Here is a 16,485-nt window from a genome sequence, read left to right on the forward strand (position 1 = left end):
GCAAAATCCCTGTCCTGCCTCTTCACAGGTTGTGGTAGTAATAAACAACCTTTTATTACTCATTGAAAAATTAAAAAATCAATATGCAAGTACTCTACATGCAGGTATCTTATAAATGCATGCTGCTCAAATGAACTCAGGTATCAAGTGTAACAATTCACTTACAGGTATCTAAGTGTAAAAGCAATGGTAATGGGGCTTTACCGTAACCTAAGAATAGATGACAGAAGCTTACGGAACCCTCTAGAAAAAAAATATTTTTTTTAAAAAAAGATCAAAAAGGAGAACAAGGTCCCAACTGCACCTCTCCAGAAAGCAGCCTGAGAGATAATCACGCCCTTACCAGACAGTGCGTTCCCCAGAAGGTGCTGTCTGGCCACCCGCCCAACCAGTGGAGATGTATGGAGGCATCCCAAATATAATGCAGCATCAGTGTAAACTGCACCTAACCAGTAATGTTGTAGTGAAGCATCCTCAACACAGAATATATTCAAAAACCAAACTGAAAAGACTTCCTGGATAATTTGGTACCTGGGGACTGACATTTTCCCTACACATAATTGCTTTACATATTGCTATAACCTGGTGGGCCCTGTCCCCAGCTTTGCTCACAATTACAGTTCATGACTCTGCACTTTAAAAATACAAACCAAGCACCTCCCTGAGAACTTGAGAGAGCCTTAATCATTTATCCAAGTCCTTTGAGGTTAGATGTGTTTCAGAATTCAGAACATTTTAGATGTGTGTACTGTAGTATACCGAAGAGATACAAACTATGTATTATGAAGAATCCCACAGAAATATAGAAGTGCCCTATACTTTATAGGAATACCCAAAAATTTCTACAGGAAAACAAAGAAAGATTCATATTAATGGAGTCAATAAAGACTTTAAATAATCTTTAGTCAGTTCAGGTCATGTTGTTTTTCCAAATAAGCTCTGAAAGTAGGATCAATAAAGACTATAAATACTTAAGTCATTTTAGGTTACGTTTTCTTCCAAGTGAGTCTTGTAGTCCTACTTAATAAATAATTAAAAATCTAATTTTTAGATTTTATAAATAAAGATAAACAATTAAGATTCTATACACAAAAACATTATGCTCCAATATCTATTGAGTCCGACCACTGGGCCAGAGAGAAAGTACAGTGGATGGGGTGCTTGCCTCACATGCAGCCAACCTTTATCCAGTCCCCAGCATTTATTTTTGATGGGAATGTATTATAATCCCAAGGACATCAAGGTAAAAGGGGGATAAGAATTATGATCAGGCTGAGAAGTTATTTAGAAGAGATTTACAGAATCTAAGAAAGGGTGAGATTGGCCTAAACGGATGTAAGGGGAGCCACAGGAGTAAGATATCAACACAAAGGAGAAGAGAAAGATGTTTTATCTATTTATTTATTTATTTATTTACTTATTTACTTATTTATTTTTGCTTTTTGGGTCACGCCTGGCAATGCACAGGGGCTACTCTTGGCTTTGCACTAAGGAATTACTCCTCGCGGTGCTCAGGGGACCATATGGGATGCTGGGAATTAAACCCAAGTCGGCCGCGTGCAAGGTAAAATGCCCTACCCGCTGTGCTATTGCTCTAGCCCCGAAAGATGTTTTAAATAGGAGTCTCCTCAAGAATTCAAGCCAGCAAATTCAAAGATGAAGCACCTGTAGAGCTGCAAAGCCAACTACAGTGTGCCTGACTGACCATGATTCATAAAGACCATCTCCAACCGCTGGGGCTGAAGACCTCATACGGTATCCCTGTCTGCTCTCATTCAACACCCCAAATCCAATATGTCAGAAAATCGCCATCGTTCTACCTTCAGGGTAGACCCAGAATTCCATTTCTGCTAGCCCAATGTCCAAGCCACAATCAGAATGAAGGACTAGAAAAATCTGCTAAAACCATCTCCCTACTTTCACCCTCCCTCCCTTAACTCAGCACTCAGAGGGTTTCTTCTCAGACACAGTGCAGACTATATCCTCCTCTGCTCACAGCCTTCCAGCAGTCTAACCTCTGCGGTCCTACACGCCCTCTCTGCACACTGAGCTCCCGCTGCTCTCGCTCCTCCTCACCCACCGCAGGCAAGCCTCTGCCTGGCCCTCACACTGGCTCTGCCGCTGCAGGGAACCCTCTTCCTTCCAGTCGTGGCTCTCGTGCGATCTTCTCAAAACTAGACTCATTTAGAATTATAGAGGTCTCGACCCTTCATTCTTCCTCTAACCTCTTTCTCGCTTTTTTTTCTACAACACATCATACTTGTACAATTAACTTATTAAATTTGTTGCGAATGGTTTGTATGAGCCAAGAGACTGTAAGTTCAGCTCTATGAGAACAGGGCATTTTTCATTGCTGTACCTCAAGAACTCAGAACAATGGCTGATCCACAGGAGCTGCTCATAAATATCTGCGCAGTGAATAAATAAAAAGAGATTCTTTCTGCCTGTGATATTTTGCATTTTCTTCTTTAAACAAATATTATGGTGCAGAAAATTATATTTCCTTTCCTCTGACCCCATCACACTTCAAATTTCTTTTGTAAACACTGTGCATGTATTTACCTTTAGAGCCTATCTGTAGATAAAGCATGGACAATTAAATTGCTATTATAGAACAAACTCTAAGTACTATGCCCTGGACATTATAATAGAAATGTGATGATGGCAGCTGGAAACGGAAAGGAAGAAGGCAAAATGGAAATCTAGAAATTTCTGCCTTATGGTGTAAGGAATCAGAAGCAATCTTATGTTAATGGTTCCAGTAACAGAAGCTTAAATAGATTAAAATTATAGAAGTGACCACAGAAAAACATATATTAAAAGATGGGGAAAAAAAGATCTAGAAAGGGATGTAGTGAATAGTAAAAGAAAGGTAAATTCCTACTCTCATAGACTTAAGACAGAATTATACAAAAGTGACTCTTTTTTTTTTTTTTTTTATCTTTTTGGTTCACACCCGGCGATGCACAGGGGTTACTCCTGGCTCATGCACTCAGGAATTACCCCTGGCAGTGCTCAGGGGACCATATGGGATGCTAGGAATTGGACCCGGGTCGGCTGCGTGCAAGGCAAATGCCCTACCCGCTGTACTATTGCTCCAAAGGTGACTCTGCAATGAATAAAATCAGAGTTGTAGGATAGAAAGGGGGAGCAATATCAGCTGCGTATTTTATTCCCTTTGGCAGTGTTTCATTTTAAACTTCATAGATGTGACACCTAAATAACAAGGAGGGAGGGAAGGAGGGAGGGGGGGAAAGGAAAGAGAGGAAAGGAACAGAACAAAACCAACACTAAAATTCTACCTCTGGACTGTCTGGGCAACAGAGAGCAGAGACCACCACACCTGGATGCCACCAGCCTGCCTGCCAGTGAAGGACGGCTCACTCCACACTGCCACTGTCACAGAGTGACAGATGTCAGAGATACTAATGAGAACAGTATTACCCTGGTAACAGTATCGGGCGCCTTAATGAGTAGTCGAGAGATGGTCTTCACACTTAAGAATTTCAGTAATTCTTAGGGACTAAGTTTTCCTCTAATATGTGGAAACCATGAATTGGGCAACCTGTCATGTCTTCCTCTTGCTTGCTGGCTGCCAGAAAACTCAGAGCCATCTTCATGAGACACTCCTCGCCACTGTGTGCCTCATCACAAATGCAGTGATCTGACCCTTCCCCCCTCCCCACCTTGTGCTTCGCTTTACCTTTCCACTACTACTGCTCTTGTGTGATATGCCTTCAATCTTTGAGAACCGGTTTTTCTACAGGAGAGGACAGGTTTCAGAAAAAAAAAAAACACAAAAGGAAAAAGAAGTCATATAGAAGTCCTAGACACTTACAGATCTGTGGTCACAAATCTCTCTTATAAATAGGAGACGTGACGTTTGCCTAACTGAACTGCTGACAAGACTGGGCAGAACTGGAATCCCAAATGACCTAATGAAATCGCCAAGGCCCCCTCGGAGCTGTGGAAGACAGGGGGGATACTTTCTGGTGAGAACTAGAGAGCAGAGAGACAGTGCAGTGGAGACAGAGGCAAAGGGGAGGAGATGCACCCCTCCGGATCAGAATTTGCTACATTTGGAACACTTTGACCAGGAAAAGTATTAGTAGGACACTTATTAAATCGTTCTTATATGATAGCTCTGTGACACTGATTTCTTTTAGTGTCAGTTTTATAACCTGTAAAAGCATGATAAAACCTGCAGTCATGAATATTCAAATAGGTGAAGCAATTTGGCTTACTGGCAGTAACAGGCACTCAAAAGCCAGTCCCTTCTCCTCTCTTCCTGCTCATCCATGGCAAAACCTGTAACTTACATTTTTTGGCCAATTGTAGAGTTTTCCTGAAAGAGCAAATCAACATCCACATCAAAGTTGCAAGTGGTAATGCACCAAGTCATTCCTCCTACTACCTGCAAGATACAAATATTTATTTCATTTTTAGTTTGGAGAGAAGAAAAAAATATATATGTGTAAGGTTTTGTGTGTTTAAAACATATATTTTATTATAGTTTAGGTAGCATGGTTATAAAAGTGTTAGCGGTTTATGGTATGGATGTACATAGTTACTGTACCTTGCCACCAGCAAAGCATCTAATAATTTCAACCAATGTCCTTATGTTACTTGTAGTATTGTGAAGCTTTTATTTTTTTTGTTTTTGACTTTGGGGATCGGGGTCACACCTGGAAGCATGGGGAACAGAACCCAGGTGCAAAAAAAAAAAATGCATTCTAGCCCTTTGAGTCATCTTCCCAAGCCAAACCATAAATAGTTTTTTCAGAAACAGAAACATAAAAAATCAGATATCTTTAGAGACTCTGTACCCTGACTTCACTAACTACAAGCCATCTAAATTAGCATTCACGAGTAAAACTTTCTGCAGTGGTAAAAATGTCTTGTGTCTACACTCTTCAGTGTAGACTTGGTTAACTGGAACTTGAACTGTGGCCCATGTGACCAGAAGGCCGACTTGACTTTTATTACTAAAAAGGATCTAAACACATAATGACAGTGGTTGACATTAATTCTTAACCAAATTAAGTCTTAACAGCCTCAGGCAAGGGAGAGATTCTGGAAAAATTAGCTGTTTTGTGAGCTGAAGTAGTACCAACTTTGCCATATTTTAGCTCATTATTTCCATACTTTTAAAATATACATATACCCATAGAAGAAGAACACCTGGACTGTATAATCTCCGGGCAGCTCTCCCTTTCCCCGCCCAGGTTCAGTGGACTCAGGCCGCTTCCCTACCACGGGGCAGATGAAGGAGGAAATGAGGGCCAAGCTGGTTGGTGATCAGTTGCCGTTTATTCCATTGTTTATTCCATTATTCCATTGTCCCCACACGCCTGTCTCACTAAGCTCCCTATTCCAGTCTCACACGGGCCCTCATTTCCATCTCCTCCTGTCCCGCTCATCTCTCTGCGTTCCACCTCGCAGCCTGGTCTCTCTCTCTCCACGCGCCTGTTCCTCATTTTCCCCTACATTCTTCTCCCTCTGTCCCCTTTGCTAGTCTTTCTGAGCTCCGTCTTGCTGCCCTGCTCCCTCTTCGTCTCTTTCCAACTCCCTGTAATGGGGGTAGTCACTACACCCCCAAAACATCAAACTAGCAGCAAAATCAACATAAGAAAGCCCTTCCTTTGCTCTTGGGCAAAATACCACTTAAGGTGTTTTTCTCCTTTCCCTAGTCCAATATTTAATTAACATATTTATTAACATCTTAATTCTACTTCTTAATATTAGTTATTTTGAATAGACACAGTAAGAGATACACTGAGCTTGTAGGGTGACTCTCCTGGGGACATCTCGCCACAGACTCAAACTACAGTGCTCAGGCCAGATTAATCTTTCCTAACCCTAGCTGGGTCCAAATCTAGTTATTACGTTTTGGACCATGACAGAATTTGTCCATGACCAAGCTCTTGACTTATAACTAAGCATTATGGCACTTTGGCCAGGCCCATCTCAATGCCAGGGTAGCACATAGCTCACCGTTTGCCCTGGGTTCATCCAGTCCCTCATCGGGACCCTGCCTTGGGGTGCTAGGAAGTAAGGGCAGCTGAGGCTTAAGTTGAGAGAACAGATGCCCAGGGGATGAATATCATTCAGAGTCAATTAACTCCCACCTTACAAAAGCACAGCATTAACTGCCTTCTTGTGCCCATACAAAAAAGGGCACTGCTCTGAATTAACTATGCAAAGGACTTAAGGAAAAGAGAAAAACAATAGTTACAAGTCAACAGAGCACAAAGAAAGAGGTTACAAATAAACACAGAGGCATGGGAGCACTGTGATGGGAGTAACCTAATAAACCTAAGCTCCCTGTGGTGAGGCGGAAAGGGGAAGGACAAACCAACGTTATCCTACACTAGACTACATTTCTCTCACAGGATTTCCCTGAATGCAAGAGACTAATGTTCAAAATACATTTTTGAAGCAAAAGTATTTCAGACATGTCCTGATTTTAGGGAAAATAACAACAACAAAACAAGAGTGGATCTTATCCCTGCCTGTTCTGTACAATCAAGGGAAATGCCTATTAAAAGTACAGATTCTAGGTCCAAGCCCAGACCTAAGTAACCAGAGCATCACTGGGTGAGGCCTAGATATTTATCTTGCAATACTGCCTATAGTGATCCTTTTATGCATAGCCTGGGCCAGGCCCACTGGTGCACTCAGCACTTTACTACACCAGAAAGACTTCCTGGCCTACCCTGTCTGATGAGGACTCTTCATTTTTGTGCAGTTAAAGGCCACACTTAGTATACTGTGCCATTTAGATCACATGTGTTCATTTGTCTCTCCTCCACAGAAGTTGGGTTGTTGGAGCACAAGGCCTTCAACACCTATTATAACTATGTCTTGTATATAATAATTGTTGGAGGACCTACTGAACTCAAGGAATGTACGTCAGACCGTCTTCTTTCTCCTCCAAAGTCAGAATTTGACATGAGAGAGGGCTGGAGCAATATAATAGCACAGCGGGTAGGGCGTTTGCCTTGCATGCAGCTGACCCAGGTTCGATTCCCAGCATCACATATGGTCCCACAAGCACCGCCAGGAGTAATTCCTGAGTGCAGAGCCAGGAGTAACCCCTGAGCATCTCTGGGTGTGACCCAAACAAACAAACAAACAAACAAAAAACCAAAAAAAAACAGAATTTGACATCAGGGGCTAGAGCAATAGTATAGCAGGTACAGTGTTCGCCTTGCACGCAGCCAACCTGGATTGAATTCCCAGCATCCCATATGGTCCCCTGAGCACCGCCAGGAGTAATTCCTGAGTGCAAAGCCAGGAGTAGCCACTGTGCATCACCGGGTGTGACTCAAAAAGCAAAAAAAATATAAAGAATTTGACATCAACAGACTACGTGATCATTGTCTGTAGACACATTGACTTTATAGAGCTCCTCATTAAATGAAATCTTTTAACTTATAGTAGCTTTATTTCACCACCCAAATTATATGTTCCTTGAAAGACAGAACTATCTCTTTTGCTTCTTTGTATCTCCAAAGCTTCATGCAGAGAAAAGGAATTCAAGGCTTAACTAATGACACACTATTTCCTTTTTCATAGGAAAATCACACACTTCCATAATAAATTTGGATTAGAGAGAAACAGGAACATGGTCATGGTGAAAGTTAAAATACAATCTTTCCCTTCTTCTCCTGGGCGATCATTCTGCCCACGATTTAAAAAGATTTCCTCCTACCTTGTCAAAGGGTGACAAGCCTTTAATTCTGGCTCTGAAATACCCCGCGGCCACCAAAAGCTCCAAAATTTCAGTTAACTTCACACTTTGTTCTTCATCCTCTCTTGTTTCTACCTAAAATGCAACAAAAGGTAAAAGTTAGCCCAATCAATGCTACCTTTAAAAAAGGAATAGTCCCTGATGTCACACTCTTATTGCTGAGGCACATGAGTGACACTGCTTGATCACTGCAGAGAGGCAGGGTGTGGGGATACTGTGCTCTAGAGTCAAAAAGATAGGGTCCCTAATCTATGGGCTATGAATTGTCGCAGATGGGTGGGAGAAGACACACACAAGGAATACAGATTATTTACTGGGAACAAAGGAATGGAGAAAACAGAAAATTACAGAATACTACCTCCTTGGTCACTAATGCAAAGTTTACTTGGTAGGCTTTTTTTCTTTTCTTTCTTTCTTATAAGGCAGAAGTACTGCTATTTATTCAGCCATTGATTAAGCTGACTGAATTGGGCATGAACTCCACATTCTTTTATCAAATGTTTTTAATTGGATATTCGTGGGATATCCAATCACAAAGCTGCTCATAATTGGGTTTCAATCATACAATGATCAGCACCCATCCTCCACCAGTGTACATTTCCCACCACCCATGTCCACGTTGCCCCACCACCATCCCTCAACCCCAGAGGCACTCTTCTTCTTGCTCTCTCTCTCCTTTTTCTTTTATACATTATGGTTTGCAACACAGGTACTAAGAAGTCATGATGTTTGTTCAGGGCTTTCAGAATTTTTATTCAACAGTAAAACTGGAGTAGCTTTTCAACTGAGTGGAAGCTCTGGGGTGTGGATGTGACTGCTACGTTCAGGGGGTGAGGGGAGGTAGCCCATCCCGACACAGAGAAAGCCTGAAGATTTCAGTCACAAAACCCGCATACCAAAATGTTCAGCAGATTATATCTTGGTGAGGTCTGTCCTGAAACAGTGGAGTCAGGCCAGGGATATGGCAGCGATTTTGAATTGTGGAAGCAAGCGGCTGCCTGGGGCTCTGCTTGGGCAGGCACAGGCCAACCTGCCCCGCCTCCGATTTACCCCAGTTTGTGCAGCCATGCAGGTCTGAGCTTAACTGTGGCTTCTGATCTCTTACTAGATTTCTTTAGGGGTCTCTGAAGCAAGGCCAGTAGTAGAGCTTACAGGATGGTGCTGGAGTTGATTCATGGGGGTGACTGCAAGTGCTTCCATGAGTACTGGGAAGTGGGAGGAGGTAGCCCACCCCATGTCCGAGAAAGGGTGGTGATTTCAGTCACAAAACCAGCATACCCAACTTTTAAACAGATTTTATCTTGCTGAGGTCCGTCCTGAGACGGTGGATTCAGGCCAGGGGTATGGTGGCAATTTTGGATTGTGGAACAAGTGGCTACTGGGGGCTCTGCTTGGGCGGGCACAGGCCAACCCAATCCCTCTGATTTACCCCAGTCTGTTCAGCCATGTGCAGGTACAAGATTAACTGTGGTTTTTCATCTCTTTCGAGATTTATCTATGGGTCTCTGAGATAAGGCCAATAAATGAGCTTGCATAGTTGAGCTGGTATAGCTGAGCAGGAGGTGATTTGTGGGCATGGCTCCCACATACCTAACTTTTGGAACATTTAATTTCTTGTTAAAGTTGGTCCCAAGATGTTGGGATCTGGCCAAAGGCACAGTTATGATTTTGGCGTGTCAGGAAGCCTAAAAGCACCATCAGCTTGCTTACGCACTTGTCCCACAGGTACAGACTGACTTGTTGCTGGCACCATACCTCCAACATTAGTAGGCTTCTTGATTAGACTGAAAACCCCTTATATATAAGAATAAGGTAGTTTGGGTTTTTTTTATTTGTTTAGCTGGTTTTTTTTTGTTTGTTTGTTTACTTGTTTGTTTCAGTTGTTGTTTTTTTTTTTTAATTTGCTTTTTGGGTCACACCTGGCAATACACAGGGGTTACTCCTGGCTCTGCATTCAGGAAGAAATTACTCTTGGCTGTGCTCAGGGTATCATATGGGATGCTGAGAATCTAACCCGGGTCCACTTCGTGCAAGGCAAACCCCCTACCTGCTGTGCTATTGCTCCAGCCCCTGTTTAGCATTTCTTATTTATTTATTTATGAATTGGGGCCATACTTGACTGTGCTCAGGGCTTACTTCTAGCTTGATCACTCCCAGCAGGTTTTAGGGACCATATGAGGTGACAAGCATTGAGCCCAATTTGGGTGTGTGCAAGGCAAGTGTCCCACCCACTGAACTATCTTTTTGACCCATTTTATTTTGGAGGGGATGAGGGCATTGGGTCACACCTGCTGACACTCAGGGGTTACTCCTGGCTCTGCATTCAGGATTCACTGCTGGTGGTGCTCAGGGGAACCTATGGAATGTTGGGGACTAAACCTGGATCAACTGTGTGCCATACCACATTCAAAAGAACAAAAGCAACCAGTGCTGGCATGGATGTGGGAAAAAGAGACGCTCTTTCACTGTTGGTGGGTATGCTGACTGGTCCAGCCTTTCTGGAAAACAATATGGGCAGTCCTTCAAAAACTAGAAATTGAGCTTCCATATGACCCCACAATACCACTTCTGAGAATATATCTCGAGGATGCAAAAAGCACAGTCAAAATAACATCTGTACTTATATGTTCACTGCAGCACTGTTCACAATAGCTAAAATCTGGAAACTACCCGAGTGCCCTAAAACAGATGACTGGTTAAAGAAACTTTGGTACATCTACACAATGGAATACTGCAACACAGACACTGAAAGGTCATCATGTTGTTAAAAAGATGAAGTCATGAAATTTGCTTATAAATGGATAGACATGGAAAGTATCATACGAAGTGAAATGAGTCAGAAAGAAAGGGACAGACATAGAGGGACTGCACTCATTTGTGGGGTGTAGGGTAGCATCACATGAGGCTGACACCCAAGGACAGCAGATTCAAGGGCCAGGGGGATTGCCCCATAGCTGGAAGACTGCTTCATGAGCAGAGGGGAGAAGGCAGATGGAATAGAGAAGGTATCACTAAGAAAATGATGGCTGGAGGAACCAGTTGGGATGGGAGATGCATGCTGAAAGTAGATAGTGGACCAAACATGATGACCTTTCAGTGTCTGTGTTGCAAGCCATAATGCCCCAAAATAGAAAAAGAGTATGGGGAATATTGTCTGCCATGGAGGGAGGGGGAGGGAGGGAAAGGGGGGGTATACTGGGGATATTGGTGGTGGGGAATGTGAACTGGTGGAGGGATGGGTGTTTGATCATTCTGAGATTGTAACCCAAACATGAAAGCTTGTAACTATCTCACGGTGACTCAATCAAATAAAAAATAAATAAATAAAGAAAAAGTGTGTGCCAGGCAAGTGCCTTAGCTGCTGTACTATCTCTCCAGCACCATGCCAACATTTTTTGAACTTTATATTCACCTTAGTTTCAGAAGTTACTCAGAAGAGGGCAAGGGCAAAGGAGGTAATTAAAGTTCCTCTCTGTTCTCAGTCTTCATTCTTTGGTTTTGGGAACACACCATCAGTGCACGGGTTGTGGTCCCTCTAGGTGCGGGGGTGTTGCTGCTGGCGATGCTTGGGCTTAAGCCCTGACTCCCCCGTGCGGAGCACTCCAACCCTTTGAGCTGTTTCCCTCATCTTGCACTTCTCTTTAGTATAAGCTAATATAAAGAAGGTTTTCAACCCGTATGTATTAAAAGATGACAAGTGCCAAATGACAGGGTAGCTGTAAAACTAACAAATTCTATTCAAATAATAATTGAAGAAATTTAAACAGAGGAATTGTATTTTAAAAAAATTAACTTACTTGCTTCCTAACTTATTCTGGTGTGTTTAATCTTCAACTTAAATCGCTCTAGCACTTTCTCTTCTATTTATTTCCGTGAACCTTTACCCACCTTTTCCTCCATTATTGCAGAAAATTTCTTTAAAAATTACCTCTCCCGGAGACGCATCGATAGTACAGAGGGCTGAGTGTTTGCCTTGCACACGGCTGACCGGGGTTTGATGCTCGCCACCCCATATGGTTCCCTGAGCCTGCCAGGAGTAACCCCTGAGCACTGCCAGGTGTGGTCCCCAAACCAAAAATATTTAAAAATGAAACAGAAATTACCCACCCTCCTAAAAGCACCATCCAAGAGCCCTGGTTCAAGTTCTTGAAACACACCTTTGGTTTTTCCCTAGCCATTACTGCCTGCAAATACACAATGACACATCTCCCACACGTCCGCTTTTCCCTTTACTTACACTTCAGGCCAAGGCACTGCAATTGCCTCTTAATCTTTCCTCCTTATTAATGTGGCTTGTTCACTACTTCCTAACTCACAGCTTTCACCTCATCTCTCCTTGGTGCTTGCCATAGTGCATTTTTTAAAAAAAATAAAATGCTATCATTAATTATAAGATAAATCCAAGTTTCTTGGGGTATTACCCAGATCTCTGGCTACAATCTTTTCCTTCAGTTTCCTCCCTTACCTCATTGCACAACAATGCAGACATAGCTATGGATTAACTGCACCAACCCTGCACATTCCCATTTCTTCACTTCTCCAATATTTCCTAATTATTCAGAAATAATTAGTGCCTACCAATTCAATGCCGGCCCTGGCAAATGAAAGCTGAAAGAGTCATTCCTGTCATTTCAATTCTATTCAGAGTATATGCCATTCATAAAACTGAAGATCAACCTCTGCTGGGTGACAAGTGTGGTGTTGACGCATACGCTGGTCTTCCCAGCTGGACTATTTGCTGGTTCTGGAGAGAATTCATGTATTATTCATCCATATTCACGCCTCTGTTCTGAAACAGCATTAGGCTCAAAGGACACACTTATTAAATATGGAATGACGCCTGTGACCGTTACATACGGGGCATGACCTCAGCCAGTCATGGATTAACAAAATGTTTACATAGTCGTAAGGCTCATAATGAAAATTCACGTTTATTTTGCAGTACTAACTGCGAGGAGAGGGAGCGTACAGACTAAGACACAGTTGAACATGGAAATATGAGTGGAGTGACCAGTAAACCCAGGCGCTGGGGGCGGGGGACGGTGACGTCCGCTCTGATTACTGCGCCTTTCACTTCTCTCTCGGCTAACAGTGGCCCAACCTTTTAAAGGTTCTGATGGAGGGGGGCTGGAGCAACAGTACAATGAGCAGGTCACTTGTCTTGCACACGGCTGATCCAGGTTTGATCCCGCCACCCCCCACCCCTGAGTGCAGAGCCAGGAGTAAGCCCTGAAAACCACCAGATGTGGCCCCCAAACAAAAACTAATTAAAGATTCTGATGTTCAGCATTCACCAGTTCCTAAGTGGACATGCAAGACTACATTTGTATTAATTATTCATGACTTTCCTACCTTTACAAAAGATCTGGGATGGTTGAGAATTATCTACAAATGTGGAGACTCTAGGAAAAGAAAGTCAAGTGTATGGTCACTTGCACTGCTGATCCTGGAAACACTCCAAGATGACGAAACATAAAGGAGGTCCAGCCCTGCCTCAATCTGCACCTAATGTGTACCTGCCAGTGACTCCATGACAGATGCATGGCCCATGCTTCTGTACACTGACCCCCAGAATAGAGAAGTTAACTTCTGCAATATAAATTATGAACAAACATATTGGCAAAAGGTACTTACTGTGTAAAGTCTGAGATTAAGGGGTAAGGCATCTGTCTGACATAGAGCTGGCTGACCCAAATCTGATCTCCAGCACCACATGGTCCCCTGGAAACCACAGAGACTGACCCTCCTGGAGTACAGAGCAGGAAGAAGGTCCCAAACATGGCTAGAAGTGGTTCAAACTGTCCCTACAAATAGACGCTTCATGGAGAATGCTAATAATATTCCAAATTCACTTTACAGATTAACATTGAAACAAGGGGGGAGAGGGCTACTGGTTAATAATGAAACACACTCTTTTGAAGTCACCAGGCTAAGTCCTACTTCCAATTCTTAAAACGAAAGGTTAATTAATATGGTCTCTTAAACCAGGTTCAAGTTTTCAATTGTACTACAGCCTGTATAAGCTAAACAGCAAGACTAGATTCTGTTATCTGCTTATTATATTTCACATACATGCAGTGAAAGGCTTAATTTTTTTTTTTTTAATTTAGGGGCAAGGGGGATAGTGGGAAGGTCCAGAAATCGTGTTTTAAATGTGGAGCCCAGGTTCACACCCAGCACCAATATGGTACCTCCAAGAACTGCCAGGTATGCCTCCAAACAAAATAAAACAAAATGAAATTATGCCAGATGTGGTTCCATGGTAAACACTTGCCTTGCGTGTGTAAGGCCCTGGGTTCAGTTCACAGCACCACCTTCCCCCCAAACGTTTTTTGAGCTAATGACACTGACTATCCATCTTCATAACCTCTGATCTGAGTGATAATAATCTGATGATATTCATCCTTCTGTCTCCTAGTTGCCAGAAACTACCCTCTTGGAACAGTCGCAAATCAGACACATCCTCCTAACAGTCAGAGAAGGATTAAACAGAACACAAAAGACTACAGGTTTGATTCAGAAAGTATTCCCCACTGGGAATACTGTGAGAGAACAAACTGGAGGGATTTAAGGCAGTACAAGGAGACTAGACAAGAGGAAGGAAAAATAAAACCCAAAAAACAAAAACAGACAAAAACCTGAGGAGTGGGAAGGACAGCCCAAGTGGCAGAGCATGTGCCTGGCTGGTGCTGATGCTGGGTTCCATCCCTAACACCAATGACCCCCTAAGCAGCTCTCCTGGCAGCAGGTACTGGACATGGCCTCGAGGCCCTCAGCACTTCTACTGCCCTCATGATCCGAGAACTGGCCCCCATAAAAGAAAAAAGAATCTGGGACTGAAGAGAGTGCAGCAGGAGTGGGGTCACCTTGCAGCCGGCAGCCCTAAGTTTGATCCCCAGCACCCCATAAGGTCCCCAAAGCCCTACCAAGAATAATCCCTGAGCACAGAGTCAGGAGTAAAGCCTGAGCACTGCTGGGTGTGGCCCGAAAGCCAAAACCTCAAACAAATAAAAATCTGATAAATGTTACCATAAGTAAGTTGCAAGAAAAATAAATAAATAAAAGCAAACCAAAGGATCACAGGACAGATTCTAGTCTTCACCATCACCGATCCTACCGAAACAACAACTGCTAAGGATTTATCCAGAACAAGATTCTGGCACTGTACTTATTAAATTGCTGTAACACTTAGGACAACAAAATGTGTCTCAAGCACAGTGTCTGGATACCTCAGTGAGTGGGCACTTGGGGGGTGGGTAGATCTGAGGGTCTTGGATGGTAGAAAGGTCAAGAAGGAAGACAGGAGAGAGGTAACTGTAAATGTGAAGGGCTCATTCATCAGAAGTACAGGAGCGGGACAGAAGTGCTGCGGGGGGGAGGGGGGTTCAAGAACTTTTAAAAATCTAGTAAACCAGACTAGCTTTGGAGGCAAAATCAACTAGAGGAGAAGGCAGATACAATCCACCTAGCTCAAGTCACATTTGCAGCCAAAGGAAATGCAGCCTTCCATTTATTCCCTGCCAAGTCGGAAAGCCAGAACTACAGACGGACCAGTCCGTCACCCAGGAATCCAAGAAATTATCTGTAACGAACACCTCTAGCAGGAAAGGGGCTGGAAACAGCCACGTTTCCGCCAAGCGCTCAGTCGCGGCCACGCAACTCCTCTGCGAAGTGTGGCCACCCCCGCCCCACCGGACACAACCCGGTGCGTGCTCAGCTCGCAAACTTCCTCCCGGCCCGGGCCGGGCCGGGCACGGTAGGGGTGGTGGTGGTGGGGGGGGCGGTAAAAGCAAAGGGGGATCCCTTCCAGACCACAAGGTGGACGGGACAGATGGCCGCGACCCCCACGGGCCCCGCGAGGCGCCGGCAGACGCCACAAGGTCACCGCCCTTTGCACAATCCGTGCCCAGACGGTCTGAGCTCGCGTCCGTCTCGTGACTCCGGAGCGGGGCAGCGCCTTGGCCCCGGAGGGTCGCAGGGAGGAGCGGGGAAGTGGGGCCCCGGGCCCTGCGGCTGCAGGGGGAGGAAGAGGAGGGGGGCTGGGTCGGGCAGGTCCCGTGCCGGAACGGTCCCCAGAGACCCGGGACGAGCGTGGCCAGTCCCCGCCCACGTCCCCGGAGCAGCACCTGCACGGCCCGAGCGGACCTGGCCAGGGCTCCCCTCCGCCGACACACCTGGGCAAGGGGGCGGGGCGCCCCAAAGCACCCTCCCCCGAGCCCCCCGGCTCCGCCCCGCGGGGGATCGGCCCTCTCTCAGGCGGACCCCGACGTGTCCGGGGAGGGAAGATACTGACCTCCGGGAGATCCTGGCCCTCCGGCCCCTTGGGCAAGCCCATGGTCCGATGGCACAGGCGTGCAGCAGCCGCCGAGCCCGCGGAGCCCCGGGAGGAAGCTGTCCCCGGCCGCTAAGCTGCTACCGGGGTGGAGTGCAAAGCGGAAACTTCCTCCTCCTCCTCCTCCTCCTCCTCCTCCTCCTCCTCCTCCTCCTCCTCCTCCTGCGCCGCCGCCGCCGTGCCGCCGCTGCTGCCGCCGCCGCCGCCGCCGGCCCGGCCCGCCGCGGCCACACGGAGCATGCGCGCAACCGAGAGAGCGCAGGGCGACTGCGCGTGCGCGGGGCGGGAGGCGGGGGCCGGCCCCGGGCGAGACCGGAACCGCCGGGCTCGGGAGAATGTCCCTGAGCAGCTTCTGCAGCCCTGGTGATGTCCAGGGCAGTGGCGCGCCGGAGTTCCGAAG

At 45.2% G+C, this 16,485-nt stretch overlaps 1 protein-coding gene across 3 annotated transcripts in view; it reads right to left on the minus strand.

The window, feature by feature from the left end:
• CCDC93 (coiled-coil domain containing 93) overlaps window positions 1-16,239 on the minus strand; it is a 108,403-nt gene extending 92,164 nt beyond the window's left edge. Inside the window, exons 1-3 of one of the 3 annotated variants that reach the window (XM_055120943.1) lie at window positions 16,047-16,239; window positions 7,715-7,828; window positions 4,320-4,414 (exon numbers count right to left, since the gene is read on the minus strand). In XM_055120943.1, coding sequence (XP_054976918.1) covers window positions 4,320-4,414; window positions 7,715-7,828; window positions 16,047-16,088 — 251 coding nt within the window. In that variant the 5' untranslated portion in view covers window positions 16,089-16,239. Of the gene's footprint in view, window positions 1-4,319; window positions 4,415-7,714; window positions 7,829-16,046 lie in introns of those variants that run through there. The other 2 variants (XM_055120942.1, XM_055120944.1) reach the window with 2 other exon arrangements.
• Between the last annotated feature and the right edge of the window lie 246 nt (window positions 16,240-16,485).

The sequence above is a fragment of the Sorex araneus genome, chromosome X (genome assembly GCF_027595985.1).
Source record: "Sorex araneus isolate mSorAra2 chromosome X, mSorAra2.pri, whole genome shotgun sequence".
Taxonomy (NCBI): domain Eukaryota; kingdom Metazoa; phylum Chordata; class Mammalia; order Eulipotyphla; family Soricidae; genus Sorex; species Sorex araneus.